Raw genomic sequence first — 14,318 nt, 5'->3', positions numbered from 1 at the left:
CATATATTTTACAACCATTCATGTGAGAGTGAATGGTTGTATGTCCCTACATGTGCCCTCGATGGACTGGCGGCCTGTCCAGGGTGTCCCCTGCCTTCGCCCTATGTCAGCTGGGATAGGCTCCAGCGCCCCCGCGACCCTAATGAGGATAAGCGGTATTGAAAATGGATGGATGGAATATAAATATGTAGCATACACGTAGATAATAGTGGTGAGGCTGATGGTGAAGTTTTGGAGAATTAATCCCATAATTCATTTCAGCTCCTCATGCTTCGTTTTGTGCACATTGTTGTATTTTAACAGATTAGCTAAACCGCGTGAAAAGTCTACCTGATAAAAGGTTCCCCGAGAACCCCGTCACTAAGGATCCTGAGAACCGTTCCATTGATGCACGAAAAACAAGTCAAACTCAAGTACACGAAAAACTTGTTTAATCATTCAACTAAGATGATTACAGCCATAGCATGCATAGTAACACAACACACAAAGTACTTCACACACTTCAAATATCAAAAGAAAAGAATACAATCAACACTTCTCAATTAGTGGTGCAACCCTGACTCAGTCAGGGGAGTGAAACTCACCGCTTGCTGCACGACTTCCCACCACAGCCCCTGTGATTAGAACCCAACTACCGGTTAATCCTCTTCCCCACGGGGGCTTTAAGGGGCGTCAGCTGCAAGCAAACTGTCCCGGGACTTACTCTTATGAATACAATCAAACCATCACACTATTTCATCTCTTTTGTCTAACAATATTAAAAGAATGTCAATAAACCGATTACATATTGTCCAATTCTAATGTATTTTTTCCTGACACTTGTACTTTCAGTGCTTAGTCAACTTCTTTCTTTCTTTTTTAAATACACTAGGATTTATAGTCAGGAGAGTGGAATTTAGTCAGCCCCTGTCCTAATCGAGTCTCCAACATCCTGAAGCTTTTCTTGCATCAATAATATAATAAGATAAAATATAAAACAAAATTCACATACTCGTTTTCTTAAAAAGACACAAGTCGGTCCTTGAGTTCAGCTACTTGGAGCATGGTTGAAAAAAACAAAACCTGAACTACAAATACAAAAACTGTGTTCCATCCCCACGTTATTTATTCAGGTGAAAATACATCTACCAAAAGCAGTTTTGAATATTTTCAATAAGAGAAATAAAACCATTTCTTTATTGGAATACGCTATAAAAGATAGAAAAATAGTTCTAGTATTAGAGTTGGCAGCAGACTGGCTGGGCTCAGAGGAGGTGGCTGGTTGGTGCAGTGGGATCACATGATGGAGCAGCCTCTCTTTGCGGTGCGAGGGTCTCCCTGCACAGAAACAGTCAAAACACTGAGATGGTTAGAGGAGAGCCCACATGTTGTGCCCTCAAACAGCTGACGTTTAATCTCAGGAAAGGGACCATATTCTCACCTGCTGGCGGAAGAGGTCTTCATCAGTGGCCTCCACTCCATTATCATCCTCCTCCTCGTCCTCCTCCTCTATTGCTGTCTGGTATGTTGTGGTTCTCTTTGCCACATCCTGCCACACACACACACACACACACACAGCATTAAATCTCCACCAACAAGAATACAATCCAAGCTTACTTTAAAGAACAGAAGTGAGGATGGATGGCTGGTTGTCTCACCTCTCCCTGAGGGTTGATCAGCCCCACCTGGACATCCACCCCTGAACCCCAGGAGGAATGGTTCTTCCACACCAGGTCTGTAGGAGGTTTGGAGCTCACACCGGCATCAGACGCCCAAACCTGCATAGAGCGGTCCCAAAGTCCTCCTCATATTCAACACAGTATTCACACACGCATACACTTTGCATGGATACAGCCACCACGAGCCTGAGACACAACCAGACCCAAAGACTGAACACTACAACAAGGGCTGCACCACATTGGTGAGGACAACATCACTCCTAAACACGAAACAATCAAACTGAAGACAAACTCTTACCGTGACTTTCTGGCCCGCCTTCAGGACATATTTGGGTGTGAACTTGTAGGTGGCTGTGGAATTTCCAATCGTCTTAATCATCTCATAACCAACCATTGCCTGGTCCTGAGGCAGACAGCCATTGACACAATGAACAAGTCAGTTAGTTTTACCGGATCTCCGAAGGGAAGCGCTTCAGCTGTATCTACACTCGGGGCCTCCCCCACTAACATTATACATAGTCTCATCAGATCGCTCATGAATTATAAATATATGTAAGTAAGCAATTACATTATTTTGTATAGCCCAAAATCACAAATTAGCCTCAAAGGGCTTTACGGTCTGTACACACACGACATCCTCGGCCCCTCCCATCGGAACAGCCCCCCTATAGAGCCAGAATGGAATGAACCACAGAACCTCGTTTTCCAGCCATTGCGACGAGTCGACTGGGAGAATGGCAGTGAATCTCCACCAAGACATTAAGGAACTAAAAGCATGCAACATTTGAGGAGCTCACCTCGTCTCCATTGTTGTGGAGGCAGATGAACTTGCCGTCGGTGTCGATCTCGTCGACGCAGACGGGTCCCAAGGCCGAGGCGGAGTGTACAATGGACACCGAGCTGCTGGCTTCCTGTTCCTCCACCTCCAAGCGCTTCCTCTTCCCCTTAGTGGTCTGCACGCTGCGGCTGCTGGACGAGGCTCGAGACACCGTGACGTGGGCGGAAGGACTGGGAGACAGCTTCAGTCTAGGGGACACACACACACACACACACACACACACACACACACACACACACACACACACACACACACACACACACACACACACACACACACACACACACACACACACACACACACACACACACACACACACACACACACACGCGCGCACACACACACGCACACACGTTAGGCTCAGCGGGTGCGTCACAAATGTAAACGAAGCAAGCGTTCCGGCTCCTCACCGTTCTTCCTCCCCCTCCAGAAGTTTGCGGTAGGCGTTGATCTCCATGTCCAGCGCCAGTTTGACGTCCAGCAGCTGCACATAGTCGTTCAGCTGCTGCTGCATCTTGGCCCGGATCTCAGCCAAGTCGCGGTCTTTCTCTGCCAGCAGCTTGCGGCTCTTGTCTTTCTCCTGAGCCATCGCCGCCTCCAGCTCCACGATACGTTCGCGCCAACCACGAGTCTGAAATCAGACAGGGAGGTCAGAGTCTGAGGTGTCGCAGAGCGAGCCATCACTTTGTCGTCGTCATCATCATCATCATCATCATCATCATCATCAATAACAATCATTGGTCAAATAAATGAAAAACCATGCAGGGCTCGAAATACTTTTTTTTTCTTTGTACATGCAACCTTTAAAATAACATGTGCTCAAAGTGAACTAAAAAGTGTTTTCAATACACCATTTGGGTCATTAGTCCTTCCGACACGGCCGGATCAGACCTAAATAAATCAAACCTGGACTGCTGCACATTCTATTTTATACTCCTTAATGTGTTGTCATGGAATTTGATATTCCTCAAACGCTTCAGTAAAGAAACGTCAAACGTTGCATTGTTGGAGTCATTCTAAACAGAACAGTGAGCAAACCAACAGAAAACATTTATTCATTTCATCCACGAGTTGAGCTGGCATCCCTTAAAGGTTATGTGCACGTAGAGCACAACATTTGAGCACAAATCTTACATGCACTACTGTGCAATGCACATGCACGTAGTATTTCAATCCCTGCAATGTGAAGCATCCCGTAATGAGATACCGATGGAGGTGTATAACTTTAACAAACAACGTGAAAAGGACTCGGCCGCACTGGAAAACAAACTTCAGCTGCATACACGAAGGTCTGATGGAAGACTTTGAGATCAATGAGGCCAAGACAACCGCTCAGGACACGAGTTCCCATTCAATCAACGTAGAGTGAAACCAGTCAAATAAATATGTCCACCTCCTTCTGCATTCCTGCGAGCTGGGCGGTGAGGCTCTCGATCCTCATGCCGGACTCCCTGAGCTCCTCTCGGGCCATGCTGGCCGACGCTCCGTTCATCTCAGACAGCTTATGCAGGTCCTCTACCTGGAGACACACACACACACACACACACACGGTGGTTTGAGAGTCCACAACATCACGTTTCCTTCTCATCGCACCCTGAAAGAGGAACAGAGCTGTGTCAGTCACTTCCTGACACACAGGAAGTTAAGTTCGTAATGTGTTGCTTGGTATGTTGACCTGCTACGTGGACTGTGTAAATACAAAACAAAACACAATGACTTGCATATTGTGCAGGAGGAATATTTGAACAGGTCTGTCAACCACAGAAAACATGTGAGTGGATTCTGACATTTCTATCATTTATCATAGTGTCAGTCGGCTGAGTTTATCTGCTTCTGCCAAATAACCTCCATGGATGTAGATTGCAAATGCGTGTTGTGTAAAATCGAGCAGAAGACTCAGCACAGCACTTCAGATAAATGTTGTGCAACCCTCCAAGGAGAAACTAAACTACGTTTTCATCATTGCATTTGCTTTAAGAAAAATAACTGCAGTATTTTAGGTTGTAAATAGAACATTTTGTAGAGAGCTTTGTCCACATGCATTTGTGAGATTTTAGTCTTGAACTGGTTTACTGGTTTGGTCAAAGCCCATTGGTTCAAATTAAGAGATTTGTGCACATGCATTGGTAAGATTTTAGTCTTAATCTGGTTAACTGGTTTGGTCAAAGCCCATTGGGTCAAATTAAGTTTTTTTTAAAACAGTGTTCTTCGAGCTTTGTAGCAACACACCCGTTTGCCACGGTCCCATTTCACTATGACAATGATCACAAGATGAGAGCTGGTCAATGACAGATAATCACTGAGATCATTGATGAGCTGAGAATGTGTTTAAGATTTTTAAACTTCTTGTGTTGCAGCTCAAGAAAGAATATTTGTTTACGTAAAAGAGCGCACGCACACACACACACACGGTCCTGGAACTTGGTTACAAAGAGGTTACACAAATTGTGACAGACAGCGAGAGAGAGAGTTCATACCTTGGTGATGTAGGTGCTCTCCATGTTGTCCTTGTAGAGGCCGATCTGCTCCTCATTCTGAGCCCTCATCTCAGTCAAGGCCTGAGTCAGTTTGTATTCATACTCCACCTTCCGGCCAGAGTCCACCTCCACCAGCTGGGTCTCAAACCGCTGCCGGGTCTCCTTTACTTCCTGTGACAAAGCACACAGTCAGCACTCTTCTTTATTCTGTCCTGATCAACTCCAGTCAACACTGGATGGGTTGCTCAAAAAATAATAATTACAAAGAGAACAACTTACTGTATTTTCCACACTATAAGGCGCACTTAAAAGCCTTTAATTTTCTCAAAAAACGACAGTGCGCCTTATAATCCGGAGCACCTTATATATGAATTAATTCTGGTTGTGCTTACTGACCTCGAAGCGATTTTGTGTGGTACACGGCGCTCTGTCAAAATGTTTTAGTACGACTTTGGTAAACTACAAAGCCGCACCGCTTGCACACCAAACGTTCACACCAAACGTATTGCGAATATTCGCAACGCTTTACTCGCGTCAGTTTATTCACCAGTCAAGTTGTGTTCATTTGTGGGGGCGTGGCTTATCTCCGTGGCTTGTCTCGGTAAAAAGAGTTATAATTTCCTCCATCCACCACGGTCGAAATAACCACTAGTTCTGCTTTATACTTGTTGTGGACATCCCATAAACATCGGAACATCTAACGCCCTCATGTCTGGGTTCATAACATCACCCGTAGGCTCACACAGCTCGGGGAGTTTCACCGACTCCGTCTCGATAACTTCCACTTCCAGCGCTACCAGAGCAGTGTGTGGGTATAAGGACCCCACAATGGCACCTGTCAAGAGACACGCTTACGACGCGGACTTCAAACTCAAGGCTGTCAGTCACGCAGTGGAACATGGGAATAGAGCCGCTGAGAGAGAATTCAACATTAATGAATCAATGGTACGGAAGTGGAGGAAGCAAGAAGATGACCTGCGCCAAGTAAAGAAGACCACACAGAGTTACGCTAACGTTTGATTTAGCGGTATCAGACTGTTTTTTTTACGTGTTACAACTGAACAAGGTTGGGAGTTATTGTGAATATACGCTCATTAACATTTGAACAATGTTGAGAGTTATTGTGAACACGTTTAATAAAGTTTGACTGACTGACTGTTTTGTTTCACTTAATGCGCCTTATAGTTGTGTGCGCTTTATATATGAAAAAAGATCGAAAATAGACCATTCATTGACAGTGCGCCTTATAATTCAGTCCGCCCAATAGTCACACACACACACACACACACACACACACACACACACACACACGTCGTGTGTTGACAAATATTCTCACCTCTTCTAGCATGCTCTTACGGAAGATAATTTCCTCGGTCAGACTCTGGTAGCGGTTTCCCAAGTCGACGCGCAGCAGCATCTCATCTGCCAGGTGCTTCTTGGCCTGAGCCAGACTTGAATCCAGCTGACAACGCACAAACACAACAGGCCACACATTGAAAACAAGTCTCTATTGAATGGACTCGGGAGCCCAGAACAGCTCTCAAGAAAAAAAAAGAACTCTGTTGACGTAAAAGACAGAATATTCAAAAACATACTTTTGTTTTTAATAAGCACAATGGGCATTCTCTGCATCCCTCCTTCACTTAAAGTAAACAGATACAAATAAGAAAACGTTTGGAGCCACATCATATTCAAGTGACAGCAGGACTGTACCTCCTGCAGCTGTTCTCGCAGGTCGGCCAGCGTGGCCTGCAGGCCTCTATTCTCAGACAGCGCCGTAGCCAGCATGGCCTCTTTAGAGTTCAGCTGAGCATCCAGGTCCTTCAGCCTAGCCTGCACTCCTGCTGCCTCAGAGTCCTTCTTGTTGTAGCTGGAAGGAGGATGACAAGACACGGTGAAAGCATTAGAGCTGTCGCAGTAACCGCTACATTGCAACAACGCTATTTTGACGAGTTAAGCACAGGGGATGGCGAGCCACCTCCACATCGTTTACATTGTCTGCACTATACGGCCCGGGACTCCAGCAGCGTGGTGTCAAAGCTCTGCTGCTGGCACAGAGCTCTACTTCTCCGAAGGCCCTGCAGTCTGAGCTGAATGAGGTTCTGATGAACCTGCACGATCTCTCATGATGAATGTTTGCCCCTATTGCCCGAGTGTAGATGGGATGATGGACAGTCTGTTTATGGATGACACCAGGGTGCTTGGCTACAGAGATGGACACTTATTTTCCTGAAGAGGCAGGCTGACCTCATGCCACCAGCTACTGCAGCTGTGCCTCTTGCTCGCTTTACTTTGTTCTGCACAGTTACTAAACCCGGTGTGCTTCACTGATCAATGTATGGTTTGCCCATGTGGCAAAACTTACATTCCTTTGCCAGTTTATTAGGTACACCTGGGTAAACCTAATGCAGTCTGACCAATGAGACGAGTGTAGAGTGAGCAGCCCTGCAATAAATCTGGATGTCTAGTTGTTTTTAATATTTGAGTGACTCAGTGAGAGTAGATCACCGGTTTCCACTCCCCTTCAGCTACTGCTTAGGCAGAAATTTTACACAAGTATACAGCGTCCTCTGGTGGTCACAACAGCTCAGAAGTAAAACGCTTCTCATTTCACATGTTTGCACTGGCAAAATATTGCATTATCCTAATTATCTGATTGTTCCCGTTTTGATATTTTTTGTTTTATGCACTTACAAAAATTCTATGCTGGGATATTTTCACTTTCTGAAAACACGCTGGGCGTCTGCTTCCCAGCTTGAAACGGGGTTAACCAAGTCAACAGTGGAACGGTGTCATTGGGTTTGTGAGTTGAGCCGTCAGTTGGAGGAGCTCTGCTGGGACAGAGGCCGGTCATTTGCTCATGGTAGGCCTGAGAGTTACGATGGGCGGGCAGGAAGTGGACAAACTATGAGTGGAATGCAGAGCGACACGCTTTCTTTTCACGTTTTACTGAGAAACATCCGCAGTGAGAGACTCGACAGTCTGTCACTTCACAGGAACTCTCAGTAGGAACACACTAGTACACAACACATACCACAGATACTTTGAGAGGACACTACATTAGCATGATTACATTAAGACGTGTTAGAGCAATGATTAGACACATTAGGCACACTGAACTTTGACTACTGGCTCTAAATGATGAGCGATTGAAAGATGACCATTTAATAAAGCTTAAATGTGTAGTAGGAGTAGGGCGTATAATTTAGCATTATTGGGATTATCAAATATGTTCTCTTCTTTTTGACAATTAAATAAATGAATTGCTAAATGTGCTACTTTGGCTCTCATGCAAAGTCACCACTCTGTCCTCTCACCATAGCTTTAACATTGTAAAGTTAACACTACACCAGGGGTGTCCAAAGTACAGCCCGCCGGGCCAACGGCAGCCCGTGGCCCATTTTTTATTGGCCCGCAGCAAATTCTAAAAATATATTGGAATATGGCCGACGCATGAAACTTGCACTTGAGTGTATTGTAGTTCTTATGACCTCTGGTGCACCAAGGTGCGAGAGAGTGGAGGTGAGGCTGTTAAAATGCACTGTATCATCCACCAAGATCATCCAGCTTGGCGATGTGATGAACAGAGTTGTTATAACCGTTAACATAATTCAAGCACGAGGGCTCCACCACAGATCATTTCAAGCTCTCTGATGTTGATGCTGAATATGGGGACCTCCTCTCAGTCTCTGTGCTGCAGTGGGTTTAATATTCCCTGAGATCAGAAAATAACCAGTTTTTGAAAGAGAAGGACCTCTTCATGAACTGATTGCCTCTCTATAGTTGCCAGACCTGGCCGTTCTAGTTGAACTTACTCATCATCTCAACACACTGAACAAGAGCATGCAAGACAAAGACCAGTTTGAACCACAACTTTACACACACACACACACACACACACACTCACACACATGAAAGAATTCAGTGCGAAGCTCCGTCTCTTTGAGACAAAACAGGAACCCTGTGTGTAGGATTAGTTAGTTGTGTAGTTTTGAAGCACTCAGGCTGCTGTTTGAGAATGAGTTGCCAATACTTGTTGTAACAACATAAATGAAAACCCATTCATGGAGAGTTGTGATGTAGTATGTTTTTTTCTTTAAGCATAATCAAATATATAGGCATAATTGACCTCATTTTGTTAACTTTAATAGAGGTGAGCATGTGGCCCTCAGTAAAAAAGCTTGGACACCCCTGTACTACGTGATCCAGTTACATGGTCACAAAACAGACTCAACACACCCGTTAGAAATCAAGACGAAGTGGATTAATGGGTCATGCCAACTGGCCAGGGGACTCAAACAGGCAGTTCCTGCCACCTGCGTTCGACTGTCAGAGGGCACACCTGACTGCTCGGGCCGAACAGCACTTGTGTGTGTGATGCACGTGTATCTGTGATTCAGTGCACTGCTGCAGGGATTCATGCTGCATTCATTTAGCAACAACGGCGGACCTCGAACACAGCTGTCGCTGCCAATGTAAAGCTTCTCAACACAACACAGCGTGGTGTTAATTAGAGGGAGGGGGATACTAACAATTTCTAACAATTAACGGCAATGTATTTCTGGGAGTTCAGGAAGAAAGCCTGCACATGGTCGGTTCCCTTACTTTTGATCAACAGCTGTGTGCATCTGTTGCAGCTGTCAAATTATGTCTGATGTATGGGAATACATACAATCACACACTGTTCCTGCTAATGACTACAAAACCCAGCATTAAAAAAATGGATATCAAAACTAGGTCCTAAACTTGTCTAATGCACATTTCCTCCTGGTATGTGGACCACACACAAAAAAAGTATTGCACAAAATATGTTGTTTGTGTTTTCCCTCATAAAAAGCGCTACTATTCTGCGCCAGTGTTTGTTTCTGCTGTGCCGAACAGACACTACAAGGAGACCCTGAAGTATCATGTCACCTTCAATGAACTTGGACGTTATCTGCCAATCTAACAGGTACATATTTCGTAAATAAACGGTGTTTTTTCAAGGTTACAAACGTTGAACCTATTTGCTTTTGTATTTACTTAACACGTGTTAAAAGTTAAAATTTTAAATGCAAATGTATTCTCTTTCAGCAACATACGGTGCTGGACGGGTGAGGTCTTTAAAAAAAAAAAAAGTTTATTATTTCCACTATGTGTTTTAATGTATAGCTAATGTTACGGATTGTAATGACATCACATCTTCAGAATGACTTCCGGGAAGGTAAACCACTAAAGTATGGGTTTGAGTTCCGCGCTCACGGGCCGGTACAACTGAACGCCCCGCTCCACGGAGTCACGTGCGGACCTTCCCGTTGATAAGGTCAGCAGCATAAACCCGTTAGCCTTCAGCTAGTCGTTCAGAGTCCCGGGCCGTACTACATCATTTCATTATAGGGTTAACGGCTTACTTCTGCTGAAGCTGCTCGTGCTCGGATTGGACCTTCCCCAGCTCGATCTGCAGCCAGGCCCGCTCCTTGGAGGACTCGTCCAAACACTGCCTGGCGTCGGCTAGCTCCGTCTCGTATAGGGCTTTCAGTCCGGTCACCTCCCGGCTCCTCACGTTTTCCTTCTCGTTGATTTGCAGGTGGAGGACATCGTTTTCAGACTCCAAGCTCCGGACTTTGTCGATGTAAACGGCTAGGCGGTCGTTGAGGTCCCGGAGCTGTTGTTTCTCCTGCAGGCGGGTTATCCTGGTCGGGCTCAGCGGAGTGCCGCTGCCGCACGTGCTTCTCTGACCGGTCGGAGTCGCAGCCGCGGTCGCCATTGTTAGAAGACTAGCTAAATAACCCGTATTAGAGACGGTGACCGAACTAAAGCGAGATGCGGAGCGTGCGGGGTCAACGACTTCGAATGAGGCGTTTAACAACAACCTGGAAGTGTGTCCCGTCTTTTCTTATCCGAATGAAAGAAGGGGTTGGCTTCCTAATATGGCGGCTCATTGAATATTTCACGTTGTGTCCGCAAGCCAATGGCGAAGCGCGGCGCAATGCGTTCTCTCGAGTTTAACTTGTGGGTTCACTTGGAATAGTGACCACCATATGCCGAAGCTGTCCAGAGTAGGCGGAGTCGATTTACATTAGGCTTTCAAAACCTCGGCGGACTATGCATGGGCTGACCCGGTTTGTTGGACCCGCCTGTCCTGGCGTGAATATCAAGCGCCGACTGACTTCTCTGATAACGGCTGCGGTTGAAATCCGTGCTCAATTCTCCCCGTAGTGGCCCGTGTTCTAGCTGAGGCTGACAAATGATAAAGAGAATAGCACAGGGATTATATAGTAATTACATGTTCAGATAGGACCCTAATAAGTGGTTTTGCGCGTTTGTCCTGTTGTATTAAAGCCTGGAAACAAACAAAGAGAAAACTAACTATTCTGCACAGAGAAAAACTGAACAAGAGATGAAACTGAAATATGGAACCTCTTTGTTATGAAGGCAACGAGATTGAGTTTCTAACATGTGGTTGAATTAAGAGGAATGGGCTGACACCCCAAATAGATATGTTAAAAACAGCAAAGTAAATAAAATGTATGCACAAAGGATTTTTTATCCTACTTACATTTTGTTTTAAAATCTATGTATTTAAATACTATTTGGCTATTGCTTCTATGATCCTTTGTTTAAACTCAGTTTTGTATGTAAAATGTTAGATTTCTAGGTGTTCGTGTGCTAAGTTAAAGTGAATTAACATCAGGAATCTTTAGCAGTAAAACTGTGTCTACACATTCATAACATCTTAATGCGTCCCCTCTACACACCGTGTTGTTTAAAAATGATTTGACAATATAATGTTAAAGACCTTGGTAGATAAGAAAGGCCTTTGAGTTTGACAGTTAATCAGTTGGGAGTGGTATTGTGTGTCACTCCGGTGAGTATCGATAAAGTAGCCTACATACCAAATAGATCAGGCTGCAGATCCATCTCCCACATGCAAGGTGTGTAATAATACATACTAATGCATAAATACATGTCATGTGGCAGGGATCCACATCAGCACAGTCCAACCCCATTTAAGAGGTTACATATGCCAACAGTGTAAGCATGGGTCAACCCTTACATTTCATGGGAGTTGGCCCAGCCGTGCAAGGCCATGGTGTGGAAGCATCAGTCAACACTGGAGAGATACCATAGCAAAATTAAACTTTTTAATGTGCTGCAGATGGGTTCAGAGACCCATTTAGATTCTATATTAATGTAAAAATGTAAAGATCTTCTGCGATAACATGCGAGACAAGCTCAACTTAGTTTTTGTCTCGTAATTCACAGAACGCAGAAGTTGCTCTGTTGACGTTACTTTGTCATGTGACTCCACCTCTCACCACTGAGTGGTCAAACAGACTGTATCTGTCACAAGGACACACTTTTTTATACTTATTTATTTAGGTATTTTTACAGTTTGACAATAAATAAATCCGTTGAAAGTAAGGAAGGATAAAATAAATGAAGCATGCGTCTGGCCATAAGGAAACATTAAATAAAAAGTAAATGTTTAAGCAAGTAAAAAACAATAAGAAAAAAAACCAACAACAATCAAATCAAGCATGCAACACTTCAACGCTGTTTGTCAGTCAATCGTGTCAACCATAAATCAGATCTAAAAAATATATTCAAAGAGTTCTATCCACAGGGTTTCTTATACTTACAAGGACACACTTTTAAACAGAAATATTCTATATTGTCTCCATTCAAACTTTTGTCCTTAGAGCCCAGCCGGAGCGTGGAGACTATTAATCCAACCAGAAACTAGTAATCCAACTAGTAATCCAACCAGAAACTAGTAATCCAACCAGAAACTAGTAATCCAACTAGTAATCCAACCAGAAACTAGTAATCCAACCAGACACTATTAATCCAACCAGAAACTAGTAATCCAACCAGAAACTAGTAATCCAACTAATAATCCAACCAGAAACTAGTAATCCAACCAGACACTAGTAATCCAACCAGACACTAGTAATCCAACCAGAAACTATTAATCCAACCAGAAACTATTAATCCAACCAGAAACTATTAATCCAACCAGACACTAGTAATCCAACCAGACACTAGTAATCCAACCAGAAACTATTAATCCAACCAGAAACTATTAATCCAACCAGAAACTAGTAATCCAACCAGACACTAGTAATCCAACCAGAAACTAGTAATCCAACCAGACACTATTAATCCAACCAGACACTAGTAATCCAACCAGACACTAGTAATCCAACCAGAAACTAGTAATCCAACCAGACACTATTAATCCAACCAGAAACTAGTAATCCAATCAGAAACTATTAATCCAACCAGAAACTATTAATCCAACCAGACACTATTAATCCAACCAGAAACTAGTAATCCAACCAGACACTAGTAATCCAACCGGACACTAGTAATCCAACCAGAAATTAGTAATCCAACCAGAAACTATGAATCCAACCAGACACTATTAATCCAACCAGAAACTATTAATCCAACCAGACACTATTAATCCAACCAGAAACTATTAATCCAACCAGACACTATTAATCCAACCAGAAACTATTAATCCAACCAGAAACTATTAATCCAACCAGACACTATTAATCCAAACAGACACTATTAATCCAACCAGAAACTATTAATCCAACCAGACACTATTAATCCAACCAGAAACTATTAATCCAACCAGACACTATTAATCCAACCAGACACTATTAATCCAAACAGACACTATTAATCCAACCAGAAACTATTAATCCAACCAGAAACTATTAATCCAACCAGACACTAGTAATCCAACCAGACACTATTAATCCAACCAGAAACTATTAATCCAACCAGAAACTATTAATCCAACCAGACACTATTAATCCAACCAGACACTAGTAATCCAACCAGACACTAGTAATCCAATCAAGGACGGAGAGCGTCTTCCGTTCCCTCACAGATGACATCACTGATGGACAGGGAAGTCGTTCTGTTTATCTCCACAAATTGATTGACGACCATCATCAGTGCTGAACACCCCCCCCCCCCCCCCCCGCCACACACACACACACACACACCAATGTAATCAACAGTGTAGCCCCCCTAAATGTTTTCTCATCAGTGCCATCATGTATTTATATAATTCCGCCTCCTTACAGTCAAGCTCCGCCCAAGCATAATTAAAAAGAATGCTGTCACTTCATCCCTATTCAAATATTATAGAAGGGTTGTAACCCTGTGAGCAGTCATTAATGAACGTTTCTAATTTAGGAAGACTTGGTCTGATTATTTATCTATTATGTATTATTCATATGATTATTTTATGTCCTGCCATAAGAGAACTATATATCAGCTGTCATTGGGGCTGTGTGTGGGAAGGTTCAATTCAATTTATTTTGTATAGCCCAAAATTACAAA

The 14,318-nt window shown here is 43.7% G+C and overlaps 1 protein-coding gene across 1 annotated transcript; it reads right to left on the bottom strand.

The window, feature by feature from the left end:
* Window positions 1–416: 416 nt before the first annotated feature.
* Window positions 417–10,978, bottom strand: lmnb1 (lamin B1). Its single transcript, XM_034547290.1, has 11 exons — window positions 10,364–10,978; window positions 6,687–6,843; window positions 6,310–6,435; window positions 4,974–5,144; window positions 3,890–4,015; window positions 2,907–3,127; window positions 2,456–2,684; window positions 1,957–2,061; window positions 1,638–1,757; window positions 1,421–1,528; window positions 417–1,317 (listed from the first exon to the last, which is right to left on the bottom strand). The coding sequence occupies exons 1-11, from the start codon at window positions 10,717–10,719 to the stop codon at window positions 1,276–1,278; spliced, it is 1,761 nt and encodes a 586-aa protein (XP_034403181.1). The 5' UTR covers window positions 10,720–10,978; the 3' UTR covers window positions 417–1,275.
* Window positions 10,979–14,318: the final 3,340 nt, after the last annotated feature.

Source organism: Cyclopterus lumpus, chromosome 12, assembly GCF_009769545.1.
Source record: "Cyclopterus lumpus isolate fCycLum1 chromosome 12, fCycLum1.pri, whole genome shotgun sequence".
Taxonomy (NCBI): domain Eukaryota; kingdom Metazoa; phylum Chordata; class Actinopteri; order Perciformes; family Cyclopteridae; genus Cyclopterus; species Cyclopterus lumpus.
The sequence above is the reverse complement of the archived record's forward strand: the minus strand, read 5'-3'. Positions and strand labels throughout refer to the sequence as shown.

Coding starts and splice junctions, on each gene's coding strand:
- lmnb1 (XM_034547290.1), bottom strand. CDS start 10,719: ATGGCGACCGCGGCTGCGACTCCGACCGGTCAGAGAAGCACGTGCGGC. Junction 3,128..3,889: donor TCGCAGGAATGCAGAAGGAG/GTGGACATATTT, acceptor GTCTGATTTCAG/ACTCGTGGTTGGCGCGAACG. Junction 2,062..2,455: donor TCCACAACAATGGAGACGAG/GTGAGCTCCTCA, acceptor TGTCTGCCTCAG/GACCAGGCAATGGTTGGTTA.